The sequence below is a fragment of the Ovis aries genome, chromosome 1 (genome assembly GCF_016772045.2).
Source record: "Ovis aries strain OAR_USU_Benz2616 breed Rambouillet chromosome 1, ARS-UI_Ramb_v3.0, whole genome shotgun sequence".
Lineage (NCBI taxonomy): Eukaryota > Metazoa > Chordata > Mammalia > Artiodactyla > Bovidae > Ovis > Ovis aries.
In genome coordinates this window covers 227,707,892-227,724,206 of record NC_056054.1, presented here as the reverse complement: position 1 = coordinate 227,724,206, position 16,315 = coordinate 227,707,892, and the positions used below count along the sequence as shown (strand labels likewise).

General features: G+C 38.9%; 1 protein-coding gene across 3 annotated transcripts; it reads right to left on the bottom strand.

Moving 5' to 3' along the window:
* Positions 1-220: 220 nt before the first annotated feature.
* Positions 221-15,802, bottom strand: TRIM59 (tripartite motif containing 59). Of its 3 annotated transcripts, XM_042234999.2 has the most exons (4): positions 15,707-15,802; positions 15,283-15,520; positions 14,705-14,778; positions 221-3,583 (listed from the first exon to the last, which is right to left on the bottom strand). In XM_042234999.2, the coding sequence occupies exons 3-4, from the start codon at positions 14,705-14,707 to the stop codon at positions 2,372-2,374; spliced, it is 1,215 nt and encodes a 404-aa protein (XP_042090933.1). In that variant the 5' UTR covers positions 14,708-14,778; positions 15,283-15,520; positions 15,707-15,802; the 3' UTR covers positions 221-2,371. The 3 variants fall into 3 exon arrangements, with proteins under 3 accessions (XP_042090933.1, XP_011955806.2, XP_060261270.1); XM_012100416.5 differs by lacking the exon at positions 15,283-15,520; XM_060405287.1 differs by lacking the exons at positions 14,705-14,778; positions 15,283-15,520.
* Between the last annotated feature and the right edge of the window lie 513 nt (positions 15,803-16,315).

Below are 16,315 nucleotides of genomic sequence, written 5' to 3'. Positions count from 1 at the left end.
AGATTATACAAGGGAAAGGTAACTAGAAAGTATCAGTATAATCAAGGTCTTTTCATTGGTGAGAACAGATGAATTTAATATTTTTATATTTTCATAACCAATAGATATAGAATAGTAAAGTGTAGTGCTTTTAAAAAGTTAAAATACATAATCCTCATAGCCCATATGAAAATTCCAAAGCAACCACTCCTGAGTTTCAGCACCTTATTTAACCACTCAATGCAAAGATCCAAATGAGTTTATTACAATGTAAACCTTGTTATACATAAAAACTTAGAAATGAAGATTCAAGATTATATACTTCAAATTTTATAATCTCATCCTCAAAAATACAAAAGGGAAGAGCATGTATGAGTTATTTGTATATTTGATTATTCATGCAGACTACATAAAATTTAAAAGTATTGTTTACTAAAAACTGGCAAGTTATTTAAAAAATGAATGTCAAACCTAAAATGTTTCCATTTTTAGCTGTGATTCATAGACATGTTAGAAACCCTAGTAAAAACCTTGGTTTAAATTCTTTAAAGGTAACACAACAGGTGAACTCTTAAAATATATATATGGGTCTCTCATACTAAATATATGGCTTTGGCAATTTTGTGTGTTTGCTAACATACAAAAAAGCAAGGATTAATACTTATTTCAGAAATGTGAGACTAATTATATACACTTCAAAACGTATGTGGCATTTTTGTTATAACTTTAATCAAGTCAGTGCAACTCCAGGCTTCAGTTGGTGTGTAGCTCTATACACATCTTCTACCTGCAAATGTTCTTTGCCCACATAACATTTAGTTTTTCTATTCTGATACTCTGATCATGAACTGAGTACAGCCAGCCATCTTTAGACTTTTACTCAGCAGATAAGGTCTTAGTATTCTGGAACTGGCGCCCTGATTACAGCCACCTCTAGCACTATGAGCTTCAGCTCCTAAACATGCTATCTACTTGGAATTTTGGGAAGTGAGCTTGTACTTAGGATTGCTGGACAAAAGTGTCAATAAGTCTACCAGGACCACAATTCAGTCTTTGCTAACAAAAAGGGAACTACATCAGAGGGATTTGACTTAGGCAGCTAGGCAGACTCCCCTTACAATTCAAGAAAATAACATCAAATTATTGGTGCTTTGGCATTAGCGTCATGTATGGATGTGAGAGTTGAACTGTAAAGAAAGCTGAGCACTGAAGAATTGATGTTTTTGAACTGTGGTGTTGGAGAAGACTCTTGAGAGTCCCTTGGACTGCAAGGAGATCCAACCAGTGCATCCTAAAGGAAATCAGTCCTGAATATACATTTGAAGGACTGATGCTGAAGCTGAAACCAATACTTTGGCCACCTGATGCGAAGAGCTGACTCATTTGAAAGATGCCAGGAAAGATTGGGGGCAGGAGGAGAAGGGGATGACAGAGGATGAGATGGCTGGATGGCATCACCAACTCAATGGACATGGGTTTGGGTGGACTCTTGAGAGTTGGTGATGGACAGGGAGGCCTGGTGTGCTGCAGTTCACGGGGTCGCAGACTCGGACACAACTGAGCAACTAAACTGAATTGGCATTAGCATAAAAGACTTGGAAATTTTAAGACACTTTTAAAGACATACAGTTAACATGATGCCATCCAAACATAATGAGGGTGGGATGTATCAATATTTCCCAAGAACTGATTTGACTAACAAGACACCACAAAAGTCAAATATCAATACAATCTTAAAATAAATTTACATGAATCATAGGACAGTAAGTGCTAGGAAACGTTACTGTTTTGTCCGTAACAACACTTAAGCAACAGTTTTATTAGGAATGAATGTTACAGAAACTGTAGGCTCTTAAATCTAAAACACTAATGTGTGGATCAGGTACATTTGATCAAACATATCTTGAACATCAGCAATCCCCTATCACTTTGACTTAGCTACTTGAATATAAAACCTCTTCTCACCACCTTTATTTGCCCATTCAAAAGGTTTTATCTTTCAGGATTTTGACATCTTTTAATTAAAAACTATGTATACACAAAGAACTGTAAAGCCAACCACTGCAGTATATAATGCTAAAACACTACTGGTGTAAGAATGTTAAAATAGTCAACCTTAAAAACCAATAAAAATGGGATAATGTATTAATACTTAAATCAAGTTCTCACTAGAGTTCGTTCTTGGTTTTCAGAAAACCAGACATTGTCTCATTTCTAACTTCTGATGACACATTTTGTATTCAACAGAAGCATAAGAGGGATTTTTCTGTTGCAATTCTAACAAACTTCAGCCTATTTTATTTATCCAAGTTACCCCTATATTCCTCTACTTAGCGATGGTCATTAGCCTCTGCTGTACAGAATAAGCCTTAAATAATCCAGATTAGAATGTTCAATGAGAAACCATTTTCCACATGAATTCCTTCAATAAATACACAGTGTGACATAGTATATTCTTTAAATTGTGCACATTCTTAGATAAACTTTGGTAAACAGAGAGAGAGACTTCAGAAAAACATATTGAAGTGATTTCATTTAAAAAGGTTATTATGTGTTGGTTAAAAAAGAGGACCAACATCAATATCACTGAAATTAGTGTAACTATAACAATGTTTAGAATCTTAAAAAATTCAACTTTTTCCTCTTTATCAGGCCAGGCACAGGGAATCCTTTTTGAAGAGATCTTCATTTCAGGAATGAGAAGTTTCTTAATTTGTCCAATTTCTGTTCTGCTCCAATCTTCTTTCAATATTTGGCTTACTCGAGGATAAATTTCAACAGGTTGGACCTTAGGAAGCGGTCTTTGTTTCAAGATCTGCACACGTTGGCGGACATCGTCAACTTTTTCAAGAAATTTAAGTGGAGCCTCTTCTTGTAAAGATGTTGTCAGTGTCACTAATTCAAGCTGCTGCTCTCTTATTTCTTTCATTCTTTCAATCTGTGGAGTATATTCTTGATTAATCAGATTGCCAACATCACAAAGAGCTGTTAGGAAAATTTTTTTTTTCTGTTCTAATATATCACTAAGCTCCTTAAAATACTGGAGAACAACTTCCTTATCACCTTGGACTATTTTCTCTGAATGAGATTTTTGTTCTTCTAGCTTTTCAATAAGACAAGTAAGATCTGTCCAGTGTGTGTCAGTTAACTGTTCAAGCAGTTTTTGAGGTGTGTCCTTTTCTTTCATATAGGCACTCTGAAGGTCGTCTATAGGATGACCGTGATGCTGACCTATGGTAAGGCAATGACCACAAACCAATTTTTTATCCAGGAGACAGTAAACATTTAAGGGCTGCCTATAATGCTCAGGGCAGGTGATGATATCCGGATGGTCTTCTTGCTGGTACTTTTCAATAATAGCCCTTAATGCAAAATTAACAGGTAAAGATTCAATACCACTTGGAGCAATTTCAATAATACTTCTGCAGTTAGGGCACTTGAGTGGAATGCGTAAAGGTCTCCATATATAAAAGTTACCAGTTGCCTGTAGCACATTTTCCAAACAATTTCTACAAAATGTATGAGAGCATGGTAGTACACGAGGATCTTCAAAAATACTGTAACAAATGGGACATGTTAACTCATCCTCAAAATTGTGCATTTCCTGTCAAGAGAAAAAAGTATTTTAATTCTACATATAACAAAGACATATTTGCATACATTATATAAAGTTTTAAGTGTTAACCTACAAACAATATATTGTACTTGTCATTTACAAGAGGATATTTACTAAGATTTCACCAATGATTCTCTATATAATTTAATTCCTAACACTGATTATTGATAACCTTTAAGAGGTCACTTTGGGGTGTTCTGTTGGAAGTCTACCTAATGATTATAAATAGCCTGAGCAACTTTTTACATTCTAAGATGCTAAAATCAAAACTATACACAAGTAATGAATAGACAGAACTAAATATTAAATAACAAGTTGATTCTTAGCAAAATTATGTTCTTTAATTCACATTCCCAGTTGACTCAACCACAGTTTCTAAAGTAAGTTACTAAATTTCTAACTGTTCTATAAATTTCTCAGGTTCTTGAATTTGAATTCTAGTGTATGTGCTTAAAGCCCTGAATCAGCACAGTGTAATATTCTACAGTAATGTTAATTTGAAGATTTGGAAAGGGAAAACATTTCTAAATTAGTCCTGGCAATGAAGTTTGAAAGATGAAGTGCTGATAGTGGTAATTATGAATTACTGACCACTAGAGCATTCGGACACGACTGAGCAACTTCACTTTCACTTTTCACTTTCATGCATTGGAGAAGGAAATGGCAATCCACTCCAGTGTTTTTGCCTGGAGAATCCCAGGGACAGGGGAGCCTGCTGGGCTGCCATCTATGGGGTCGCACAGAGTCGGACACGACTGAAGCGACTTAGCAGCAGCAGAGCATTAGTGCTAAAGAACGCAATTAGTCATCTTTCCTTTAGGAAAGAAATCCAGCAACAGTTCAGAGATCTTCTCTGACACAAGTAACTTTACTTCTTGGCAAGCTATTACTGGTTATTTCCAACAAGCCTTCCAAGTGCCATTCTTGTAAAATCTAAAGCTTACCAAATCATCCTCTATAAAAACTGTTAGGAGTTTCAATAAACAACATCTACAAATAACTAATTGTTCTTTTAATAAACAAATCCTCTTCAGTCTTTATAGCTCTATGTGCCCCCTCTTCACCATGTGCAAAACCAAATTCCTTCAAGCCTGAACTTGAGCCCCACCTCCTTCCCCAGATCTGGTCCCCTGTTAATCTCACTGAACACTGCACTTCTACTTTCTAGCTCTTAGATGGACTTTATCTAAAAGACTTGTGGGGATAGTCCCTGGTGGTCCAGTGGTTAGGACTTGGTGCTTTCACTGCCAAGGCCCATGTTTGACACCTGGTTGGGAAACTAAGATCGTGCAAGCTGTGTGGCATAGCCAAAAAAAAACAAAACAAAACAATAATAAAGGATTTTGTAACATTTTTCTATACATTAGAATATAAGCCTGCAGTAAGTGCAGACATTGTGTCTAAGTGCAGAACCTGACACAACAGGCATTCACTCAATACTAGCTGAATAAACAGTGCCCCTTAAGAGACCAATGCTAAAAAAATGTCAGACCTTAGTTTTAGGGTTCTTTTATTTTAAAACAGCAAAATTTCTGCTTAGGAAAAGTTCTATCAAGAATACATCTGAAAACAGAAAATACGCCATTCAGGCTAACAGCATTAAGAACTACAATGAGCCAAGATGTGTGAGACTAATAAGCCTGAACTGTGAAGTATTCCAGGAAACAAAAGTAACTGGGCAACAGAACAGAAGATGACATTCACTGCAGATAAATTCATGTGCCTACATGTTGAGAAGCCTTTATGATTATCTTGAACCTAACAGAGAGCTCTGAAATTGAAAAACCACCCAAGAAAAACAAAACATTTTTTCAGTTTAAGTGATGTCAGAATTCATAATGAAGAAATAAACAGGATACTATTTTGCAAAGGAATAAAATTTGAACAATGGACATATATTCAATTTAGATTTAATATTAGAGTTATTTAATGCAAGTATCAAAAAGTAACCCTAAAACTGAACACCATCTTTCCCTCCAAAGCTTCCCTCCAAAATCCTATACTTGTTAAAAAGTTAGAAAACATTTTCCCTGGGAACCCATTTAAGGATCCCAAAAGTTCAACTTTTTTTAGAAGGAAGATATTCAAAATAACCATATTGCAAAGAAAATATCATCTCTTGAACTTATATAAAATGGAAGCATTAGATATCCTGGTCTCAAAGGTTACTTGGCAAATATAGAACATCTACAACACTTTCTAGAACTAACACCAAAAAAAGATGTCCTTTTCATGATAAGGCCTGGAATGTAAAAAGAGAAAGTCAAGAGATATCTGGAGTAACAGGCAAGTTTGGCCTTGGAGTACAAAAATGAAGCAGGGCAAAGGCTATAAGTTTTGTCAAGAGACCATGTTGGTCATAGCAAACACCCTCTTCCAACAACCCAAGAGACAACTCTACACATGGATATCAGTAAATGGGAAAAGCTCTACACAGTCAGCAAAAACAAGACCTGGAGCTCACTGGCTCAGATCATCGGCTGCTTTTTGTAAAAGTCAGGCTTAAACTGAAGAATGTAAGGAAAACCACTAGCCACTGAAGTATGACCTAAATTAAACCCCTTATGATTATACAGGGCTTCCCTGGTGGCTCAGATTCTACAGTGGAGGTGACGAATGTGTGTTAGTCACTCAGTCATGTCCAACTCCATGACCCCACAGACTGTAGCTCGCCAGGCTTCTCTGTCGATGAATTCTCCAGGCAAGAATACTGGAGTGGATTGCAATTCCCTTCTCAAAGAGGAACTTCCCAACCCAGGGATTGAACCCTGGTCTCCTGACTCACAGGCAGATTCTTTACCATTTGAGATACAGGGTAGTCCGTGGAGGTGACGAAAAGATAGAATTAGATCTGGTAGACAGAGTGCCTAAAGAACTATGGATGGAGGTTCATGACACTGTACAGGAGGCAGTGACCAAAGTCACTGAAAAAGAAATGCAAAAAAGGTAAAGTGGCTGCCTAAGGAGACTACAAACAGCTGAGGAAAGAAGAAAAGCGAAAGGCAAAGAAGAAAGGGAACGATATACCCAATTGAATGCAGAGTGCCAGAGAAGAGTGAGGAGAGAGAAGGCAGCCTTTAAGAGAACGCAAAGAAACAGAGGAAAACAATAGAATGAAAAAGACTGGAGATCTCTTCAAGAAAATGAGAGGTATGAAGAGAACATTTCATGCAAGGATAGACACAATAATAAAGGACAGAAATAGTATGGACTGAACAGAAGCAGAAAGATTAAGAAGAGATGGCAAGTATACACAGAAGAACTATACAAAAAAAAACCCTTAATGACCCAGATAACCACAATGGTGTGGTCACTCACCTAGAGCCAGACATCTTTTGAGTGTGAAGTCAAGCGGCCTTAGAAAGCATGACTATAAAGAAAGCTAAAAGAGGTGTTGGAACCCCAGCTGAGCTATTTAAAATTCTAAAAAATGATGCTGTTAAAGTGCCACAATCAAAATGTCAGCAAATTTAGAAAACTCAGTAGTGGCCACAGGACTGGAAAAGGTCAGTTTTCATTCCAATCCCAAAGAAGGGCAATGCCAAAGAATGTTCGAACTACCATATGATTGCGTTCATTTCACATGCTAGCACAGTAATGCCCCAAAATCCTTCAAGCTAGGCTTCAACAGTACGTGAACTGAGAAATTCCAGATGTACAGGATGGGTTTAGAAAAGGCAGAGGAACCAGAGATCACTGCCAACATCCACTGGATAATAGAAAAAGCAAGAGAATTCTAGAAAAACATCTATTTCTGTTTCACTAAAGCCTTTGACTTTGTAGATCACAACAAACTGGAAAATTCTTAAAGAGATGGGGATACCAGACCACCTTACCTGTCTCCTGAGAAACCTGTATGCAGGTCAAGAAGCAACAGTTAGAACCAGACATGGTACTGACTGGTTCCAAATTGGGAAGGGAGTACGACAAGGTATTGTCACCCTGCTTATTTAATTTATATGCAGAGTAAATTATGCAAAATGCTAGAATGGATGAAGCACAAGCTGGAATCAAGACTGCCAGGAGAAGTATCAACAACTTCAGATATGCAGATGATACCATGCTAATGGCAAAAAGTGAAGAGATACTATAAAGCCTCTTGATGAGGGTGAAAAAGGAGCATGAAAAAGCTGGCTTGGAACTCAACATTAACAAAACCAAGATCATAGCATCTGGTCAAACAGGAGGGGAAAACATGGAAGGAGTGACAGATTTTATTTTCTTGGGCTCCAAAATCACTGTGGATGGGGACTGCAGCCATGAAAGTTAAAGACACTTGTTCCTTGGAAGGAAAGTTATGACAAACCTACCGCAAGCATGCGTACTCAGTCACGTCTAATTCTTTACAACCCCATGGACTGTAGCCCTCCTCTGTCCATGGGATTATCCAGGCAAGAATACTGGAGTAGGTTGCCATGCTCTCCTCCAGGGAACCTTCCCGACCCAGGGATCAAATCCAAGTCTTCTGCACTGGCAGGTAGATTCTTTACCACTGAGCCACCTGGGAAGCTCAAGACAACCCTAGACCGCATATTATAAAGCAGAGACATCACTTTACCAACAAAGGTCTGTACAGTCAAAGCTAAGGTTTTTTCAGTAGTCATGTATGGATATGAGAACTGGACCATAAAGAAGGCTCAGTGCTGAAGAGTGGATGCTTTCAAATCATGGTGCTGGAGAAGATTCTTGAGAGTCCCTTGGACTGCAAGGAGATCACACCCATCAATCCTAAAGGATATCAACCCTGAATATTCATTGGAAGAATTGATTCTGAAACTGAAACTCTAACACTTTGGCCACCTGAAGCGAAGAGCCAAGTCATTGGAAAAGACCCTGATGCTGGGAAAGACTGAAGGCAAAAGAAAAGGGGGGTGAAAGAGGATGAGATGGTTAGATAACAACACCAACTCAAAAGACATGAATTTGAGTAAACTCCAAGAGATAGCGGAAGGCAGAGGAGGAGCCTGGCGTGCTACAGTCCATGGGGTCGCCAAGAGTCACACATGACTTAGTGACTGAACAACAAAGAGTATATATTTTTAATAAAATTTAATCAGAAATGTGTAGGTAACTTGAAGATACAGAAATCAAATCTACTCTCAGATTACCCTCTTCTAACTGTTATGAAAAACTGATTTTAGCCAACACATTCATGAGAAGTGAAGACCAGCTAACAGAAGTAAGCCTGATTGAAAATAACTATTAATATGTAAGGTCAGGAACTTCCTAACTCTGGGTGCTGCCTGAGAAACAGAAGATAAAAGTGGCTAGCATGCTTAGGGGCTAGTTCTTCCAGAAACTAATATGAAATTTTATGTACCAGAAATTTTCCATAACCAGCCTAGACTCTTGACGGGGAGAAAAGGAGCAAAAAACTTTTCCAATGAGTATTTTCTGGGATGAGTATCTTAGATTTAGCTATGCTGTGTGTAACAACAACACTGGAAACTAGAAGACAATGAAGCAATTCTTTAATAGGAAAACATGGCTTTCAACCTAAAATTCTACACCCAGAAAAAAGTAAATTTTGAAAGTAGTCTAAAGATAGTTTGACACAAGAGGTCTCAAAACCCACTACCTGGGTTTTGAAACCCCCACTACTTGCCATTTCTTAAAAAAAAAAAAAAAAAAACTACTGCAGGAAGACAAGAAAAACAAGAATTCTCACCCGGGTAACTGTGAAATGGAATCCTGGACAACTGTGCAGCAAGCCTAGAGAAAAGGTCTAGAGGAAGAAGACAGAAATCCAGAAGAAATGTCTTTAAGTAAATAAATGGAACAGACAGTATTTCATGTGTCTGAACATACTCAGAGGTAATGAGAAAACTAAATGTAGGAGAAAATGATGGAATCATGAAAAGAGGAAATATTACAGCATATTATATAACTCAGTTGTCCCATTAATCATAACATTATAAATATTAATACTGATTTTACCAAAAAGCATGACTGTTATGGATTGAATGTGTCTCCTGAAAATGCATATGTTAATATCCTAACCCTTAATGTGATAGTGTAAATGAGGCAGAGGTAATTAGGTCTTGAGAGTTGAGCCCTCATGAACGAAATGAGCCCCTTAAAGGAAGAGATACATAGCTTGCTCCCTCTCTTTCTCTGCTCTCTGCCATGTGAAAGCACAGCAGGAAGATGGCCATCTGCAAACCAGGAAGAGAGCTTTGGCCAGAACCCAACTGTGCCAGCATCCTGATCCTGAACTTCCTAGCCTACAAAACTACAAGAAATCAACGAGTGTTGTTTAAGAAATCAATGATTGTTGTTTAAGGTAGGTTTGTTGTAACAGCTCAAATTTAAAAAATGAAAAAGTTATATTGGGAGGAGGGAATAGGGAAGGAAACAGTGCTTAAGAACTTATCTTAATCTTCCCTTATAAGAGAAGTCAATACATACCTAAAAATGAAAAATCAAGAAATCATATCAAAAGCCAATTATTTAGAAATATAGAAGCAATAACAAAAGAAATATTTAAATGGAATGAAATGATTGCTTCTGGAGAGCAGGAATCAAGACTCGGGAACATGAGGGCAGGAGGCTGCTGCTTTCCATTATAAACCTAAATTCTTTTTTACTTTCAACAAATTAACAGGTAATTTAAAATATTAAAATTTTACATAAAGAAATAAAGACAATCCCACATGCATCTAGCCAGAAAAGACACTTTAAAAAAAGGAAAATAAAAACATAATGATCTCAAAATTCTCTGGGAGACTGTAATTTCTAAAGATGGCCACAAAAGTTATTTCTCAGATACGTTATTCTGAGATGTAACTTTGCTGGTATTCTCTCAAGAGATGAAATCTATTCTCCCCTCAAAAAGATCTGGACAAGACATGTGACTCCTCTGACCAACAGGATACAGTACTAGTGACACGATGACAGTTCTGGATATAACCCTTAGGGAGCCTAACAGACTCCTGCCTCTTTGCTATGTAAAAATTCTATCCTGCTCTGCTGATGAGGCCAAGTGGAGGAGCAACGAGGTGCCAGACATGTGAGTGAAAAAGTCATCTTGGACATTAGGCATCTAAACCTTCTATTTGTTACACAGCAGTAGATAAACACAACACCTCCAAAGCAACTAGAAATGATAAAAGACAATATAGCAGTCAATACCCACAGGGGTCAGGAAGAAAAAGGGTATGACCTAAGAATTCTCTACCCAGCCAAGATACAATTTATTCATTCATTAATAAACTAAAGAAGTAATATAAAAAGGATTCATCTTTTTTTAAAAGTTAGGGGAAAAAAAGAAAATGAACCTAGGAAAAGCAAAAGAAAACAACAATTCTAACTCATGAAGAAAACTGTGAATTAGAAAACAGAAAACTCTAAGAATTGATAAACCTGAGGCCTGGCTCTTTAAATAAACAAACCTTTAGCTTTCTATGTCAGGAAGCCTCCAAGATGGACCTTTACCTCCCAGTTGTCACATCCTTTTGTAATTCCCTTCTCTTGAATGTGGGCTGGACTTAGTGACTCCCTTTTAACAAATAATACAGCAGATGTAACTTTAAGATTTTGTAAGACCAAACTTCAGTCTGGAATGTTCTGGCTCTCTCCAGCTCTCTTAGATCACTCTCACTAAGGGAAGAAAGATGCCACGTTGCAAGCAGACCAGGTCCACCGCTGTGGCAAGAAACTAAGACCCTTAGTCTAACAGCCCCCAAGAACACGAAGACTCAAGCAACTACAGAATGAGCAGATACTTCTGGTCCAGTAAAATCTGGCAATGACTGCAATGTCATGAGAGACCATGGGCCAGAAGCGGACAGCTCCGAGATTCCGGACCCAAGGGAACGGTTTCAATTTTTGTTATAAGCTGCTAAAATGTGGGATTGGTTATGCAGCAATAAGGGGCTTCCCTGGTGGCTCAGATGGTAAAGAATCTGCCTGCAATGCAGGACACCAGGGTTCGATCCCTGGGTAGGGAAGATGCCCTGGAGTAGGAAATGGCAACCCATTCTAGTATTCTTGCCTGGAGAATCTCAAGGACAGATGAGCATGGCAGGCTACTGTCCATTGAGTCGCAAAACAGTTGGACATGACTGAGTGACTAAGCGCGCAATGCAATGCAAACAAGAGGGTTAAGGAAAAAAACAACAAATGTACTAAGTTTAGCATTAAAAAAAGGAAATAAGCCAAATATGGGAAAAGCCAAAATTATAGAGAATACCTATTTGAAAGTCTACAAGAAATTAACTATTCTCTGTCAGTTCCAATACCAAAATTGACCAGAGAAGATAAAGCAAACCATGAGAGAAATTCACAAGCTGGAAAAGTGCTACTCTGGGGGAAAAAAAAAGGCTCTGGAAAAAAAAAAAGGTGGGAAAGGGAGAAAGCTTCTCTGGTGGGTTCATCCAAGTGGTTAAGAAACAATTACTTGTACTACTGCTGGAGAATACAAGATGGCAAGTTTGCAAACTGTTTTAAGGATCGTATATAACACAATTGCAAAACTTAACAAAGACAACTCAAAACTAAAAATAGAACAATTACAAAAATGGATACTGATGTAAAATCCTGAACACAATATTAGCAAAAACAAATCCTGATCACATTAAAAGAATACAGTACAGAAGCAAATACAGTTCTTTCCAGAAATGTAAAGTTAACTCAGTAACAGAAAATTACTCAGGTCAGTGGAAAAAAAATGTATGATCACATTAGATGTGAAAAATGCACATAATATAAAAGCCAATAAGCACAGTCTACAAAGACAAAGTAAACTGGTGGTTGCCAGGGGCTAGAGGGAGGAGAGTTGGAGAGTTATTGTTTAATGAGTGCAGCTTCACTTTGGGAAGATGAAAATGTTTTGGAGATAGATGGTGATGGCTTACAACAATGTGAAATGTACTTAATGCCACTGACTATAAACTTTAAAATGGTTAAAATGGTAAATTATATGTAAGCTTTAAAAAAATTTAAAAATGTTTAAGTGTCTTGCCTATCATCCAGCCAGGCTCACCCCTGCCAAATTAATTTTGAAATCAATTTCTATTATTCTATAATTTTAAAAAGCAAAAAAATTAAAATGACCCATGTAAAATGTTATTTTCCTCCAGCAGGGACTAAGAGACAAAGGACAAACTGATAACTTAGTTCAAGATTCCTTGCTTCCCTTTTAAAAGTCACCAAGAAATATGAATATAAAAAAGAAATCTTTTTAGAAATAAACCTGAAGCTAAATCATCTACTTATAAATTATTTCTCAGATTTCTTGTGCTTAAGTGTCAAAACAAACACATTATTGAACTTCTAAAGTTTTTATGCAGTCTTTCTCCAGAAAGTTGATTTTCTATGGAGTCTCCAGCGTCTAACCAGCTTATTATGTATGGTCAGCACTGACAGCAGATGATGGAGAACTGGGCATATCAAAAATATCATTCTCCTGTATAAACTATTTTTTAAAAGCCTTAATTCCCTAATGCATTATTGTCTTTCATCTCTAAACATGAATGGTTATAAAACATTCATTACAGTTTACCACCTCTGAAGAGAAATCTGCTACATTATAGAGTTATATGACTTGCTCTAGTACTTAAGACAGTGAGTCAGCTATAAGTCTGGGAAAATTCAAGAAGTGCCACCACCCAGTCTGGGTCTCACATCTCTGTGGCCCTGATTTAAAAAAAAAAAAAAAAGAATAAATGCACAAAAATAATGAAGGCTCACCTAACTCAAAACAAAACAAAAAAATTCTATGGTCAGATCTGATTTTAACTCTGCCCATTTGTATGTTTTCCTGCATTTTGACATCAACCTGTTCCCTCAAACTGAAAAAAGACCAGGCTCCTCTGTCCACAGAATTCTCCAAGCAAGAATACTGGAATGGGTAGCCATTCCCTTCTTCAAGAGATCTTCCCGACCCAGGGATCAAACCCAGGTCTTCTGCATTAAGGCAGATTCTTCACCATTTGAGCCACCAGGGGAAGCCCATTAATGCAATTTAATAAGGAACTGATATGAGGAGTTAAGATTTTGTTTGCCTTTTTAAAAAATATTTTCAAAGTGAAAATACATATTTGGTGGGAAAAAAGCAACGTTAAAACTAACATCAACTAAGATCAAAATTTCATCTTGCCAGCTAAACTATGGTCCCTTACTTTAAGGGATAGCTATTGTTATTGTTTAGTCACTAAATTGTGTCCAACTCTTTTACCACCCCATGGACTGTAGCCCTCCAGGCTTCTCTGTCCATGGGATTTCCCAGGCAAGAATACTGGAACAGGTGGCAACTTCCTTCTCCAGGGGATCTTCCTGACTCAAGGATTGAACAGTGTCTCCTACATTACAGGTGGATTTCTTTTTTTTTCCACCTCCCCCAACCCAACCCCCCACTGCTGAGCCACCAGGGAAGTGCCAAATGATAGCTACTTGGTGATTAAAAAGAAATGCAGTGGGGAATGGGAGGACGAAGAGGGAGTGTATATGTGTACTTATGTACATATTTATGGCTCATTCACACTGTTGTATGGCAGAAACCAACACAACATTATAAAGCAATTATCCTCCAATTAAAAATGAAAAAAATAAAAAAGGAATGCAGGGCCTTCCCTGGCAGTCCAGGGATTAAGACTTTGCCTTCCAATACAAGGGATGCTGGTTTCGATCCTTGGTCCAGGAGCTAAAATCCCACATGCCCTGAAGCCAAAACCCAAAACATAAGACAGAAGCAATATTATAACAAATTCAATCAAGAGTTTATAAAAAAGGTCCACACTGGAAAAAACCTTAAAAAGAAAAGGGAATGCAGCAACGATATGTATGTAAATGCATGGTAAAAAGGTACCCCAATAACTTAATAAATTCAACTTGCAGATCTGTGTTAACCGTGTGTGTCTGTATTAAGATGCACACATTCTTGTAAAATTTCCAGCAGCAGGGTAAACAAGAGTTAACAGTGACTAAGGTATAGGTCAGATAAGAGAGTTGTTTACTTTTCATTTCAAGATTCTTCTACATGGTTCGAATTTTACATACCATCAACATGCATTCCTTTTTTAAAAAAAAGATTCAAAAATTTAAATCACCTTACAGTTTAAAAATTTACTGAAAATCTCTTTGGTATTCACTTAATCTCCCAGAACTTACCATTTAGTTGACTTTCTGGTTTGGAGACTGAATATATATCTTCTTTAACTTTTTCGGATTCTTTTATCCTTATTCTGAAATAAAATTATTTTATCTTAATGTTCTAGATTCAAATTCTCAAAAGGAAATATCACTATCTTTGATACTTACCTTCCCTGAGCCTCACTGTGTGTGTGTGTGTTTTAAAGTAGTGACAAATATCAATAGCTGTGGAGTAGCAGGAGAGGTATCACTGTAACTTGAAAATCCCAACAAATCTGTGACCAAATAAACTGTCACAAAGGACCTCTTTTTATAGCGTCAAGCATCTCGAAAACATTAGCTAACAATGGTGATGACGGAGTAAACCTTCAGGGTCATGTTGGACTGCTGAGAGTTAACTGGAAGGCAAGAAGCACTCAGGAGTGAAAGGTTATGCCAGTTGAAAATCACAAATCTTGATTTCGGTTATTCCCATCAGTACGTCTGTTAATGTCTCAGTTCTGCCACGTAAATGTTGAGAATCCCTGGAGGTGTTTTACCTAGTGCCTCTCCCAACTGCCGTTTCACATCTGTAAGATGGGTGTAACTACACCTACCGTGGTGTAGAACGTTAATTCCGGTGAGAACGTCTGCCAGAGAAGGGGCTCGACCACCAGGGCCTTCACCTTCCCTTTCCCGAAGGTTTCCGACAAATCCTTCCCGGCCTCTCTCCCAACGCGCCTCGGCGTCCTCCATCCACGCCGACCCCCGAGCGGTCACTCAGCTCGGCGGAGCCCGGCCCCCTTCCCACCCCGCCACAGAGGGCCTTCTCTCTCACGGGAAGGCAGCTCCATCCTGGCGGGAGGGAAAACAAGGTCCCCCAGCTCTTCACCTCGGACAAGAGGGAAGAGACGCAGGACCCAAGCCAGCCCTCTGAATTACCAAGCCTCAAACACACACCGTACACCAGCCTGGGCTACAAGCAAAGAGGAGGGACCCACAGCCGCCTTTTCGGAACGAAGGAAAGCTCCTTAAACTTACCGTGAGGACGGGAAACAGGCAACTCCACTAGCAGCAACACGGTTGCACGGCCACCGGACGGTGCTTGAAGGCTGCTTGGCGTCCCCGCCCTCCTCTGCCCTGAGGCCTTCAGGTGCTCAGAAGAGGCGGAGCTCAGGCGCCTTACGACGCAGGCGCAGTCTCCCGGCAACCTTCAACTGCGTTGCCTCAGCCAATGAGAAAGAGCGCGGGGCCGCGGTTCGAAAGTAAACTGCCCACAGTTAGGGCTGAAGTGGGGGCACGGTCGCTAGGGCTCGGCTCGAGGACTGCGGCGAGCTTTCTGCGCCTGCGCACTAGGAGCGGGTGCAGCTCCGGAGCTGCCGAGGCGCGCCGCAGGGGTTGCTTCAGTTGGCGGGGTGGCTTCTGGCTGCCGTGAGTCTGTTCTGGAGTCCCTCTTGGGCCCTCTGGATGGCGTCCGGGGAGAGGTGGGGCCTGGCGGAGGCCTGTGATTTCTACAAAAGATTCTTAGAACTACTTCTGTTTTTTATTTTAACGTGGAGCCAAGTCGGCATGTGCTAATTCTAGACTTTAAAGCGCAGCGTCTTCCGTCGTGACTTCATTGGTTCCCAGCACCCTGAGGCGTCCTGAGCG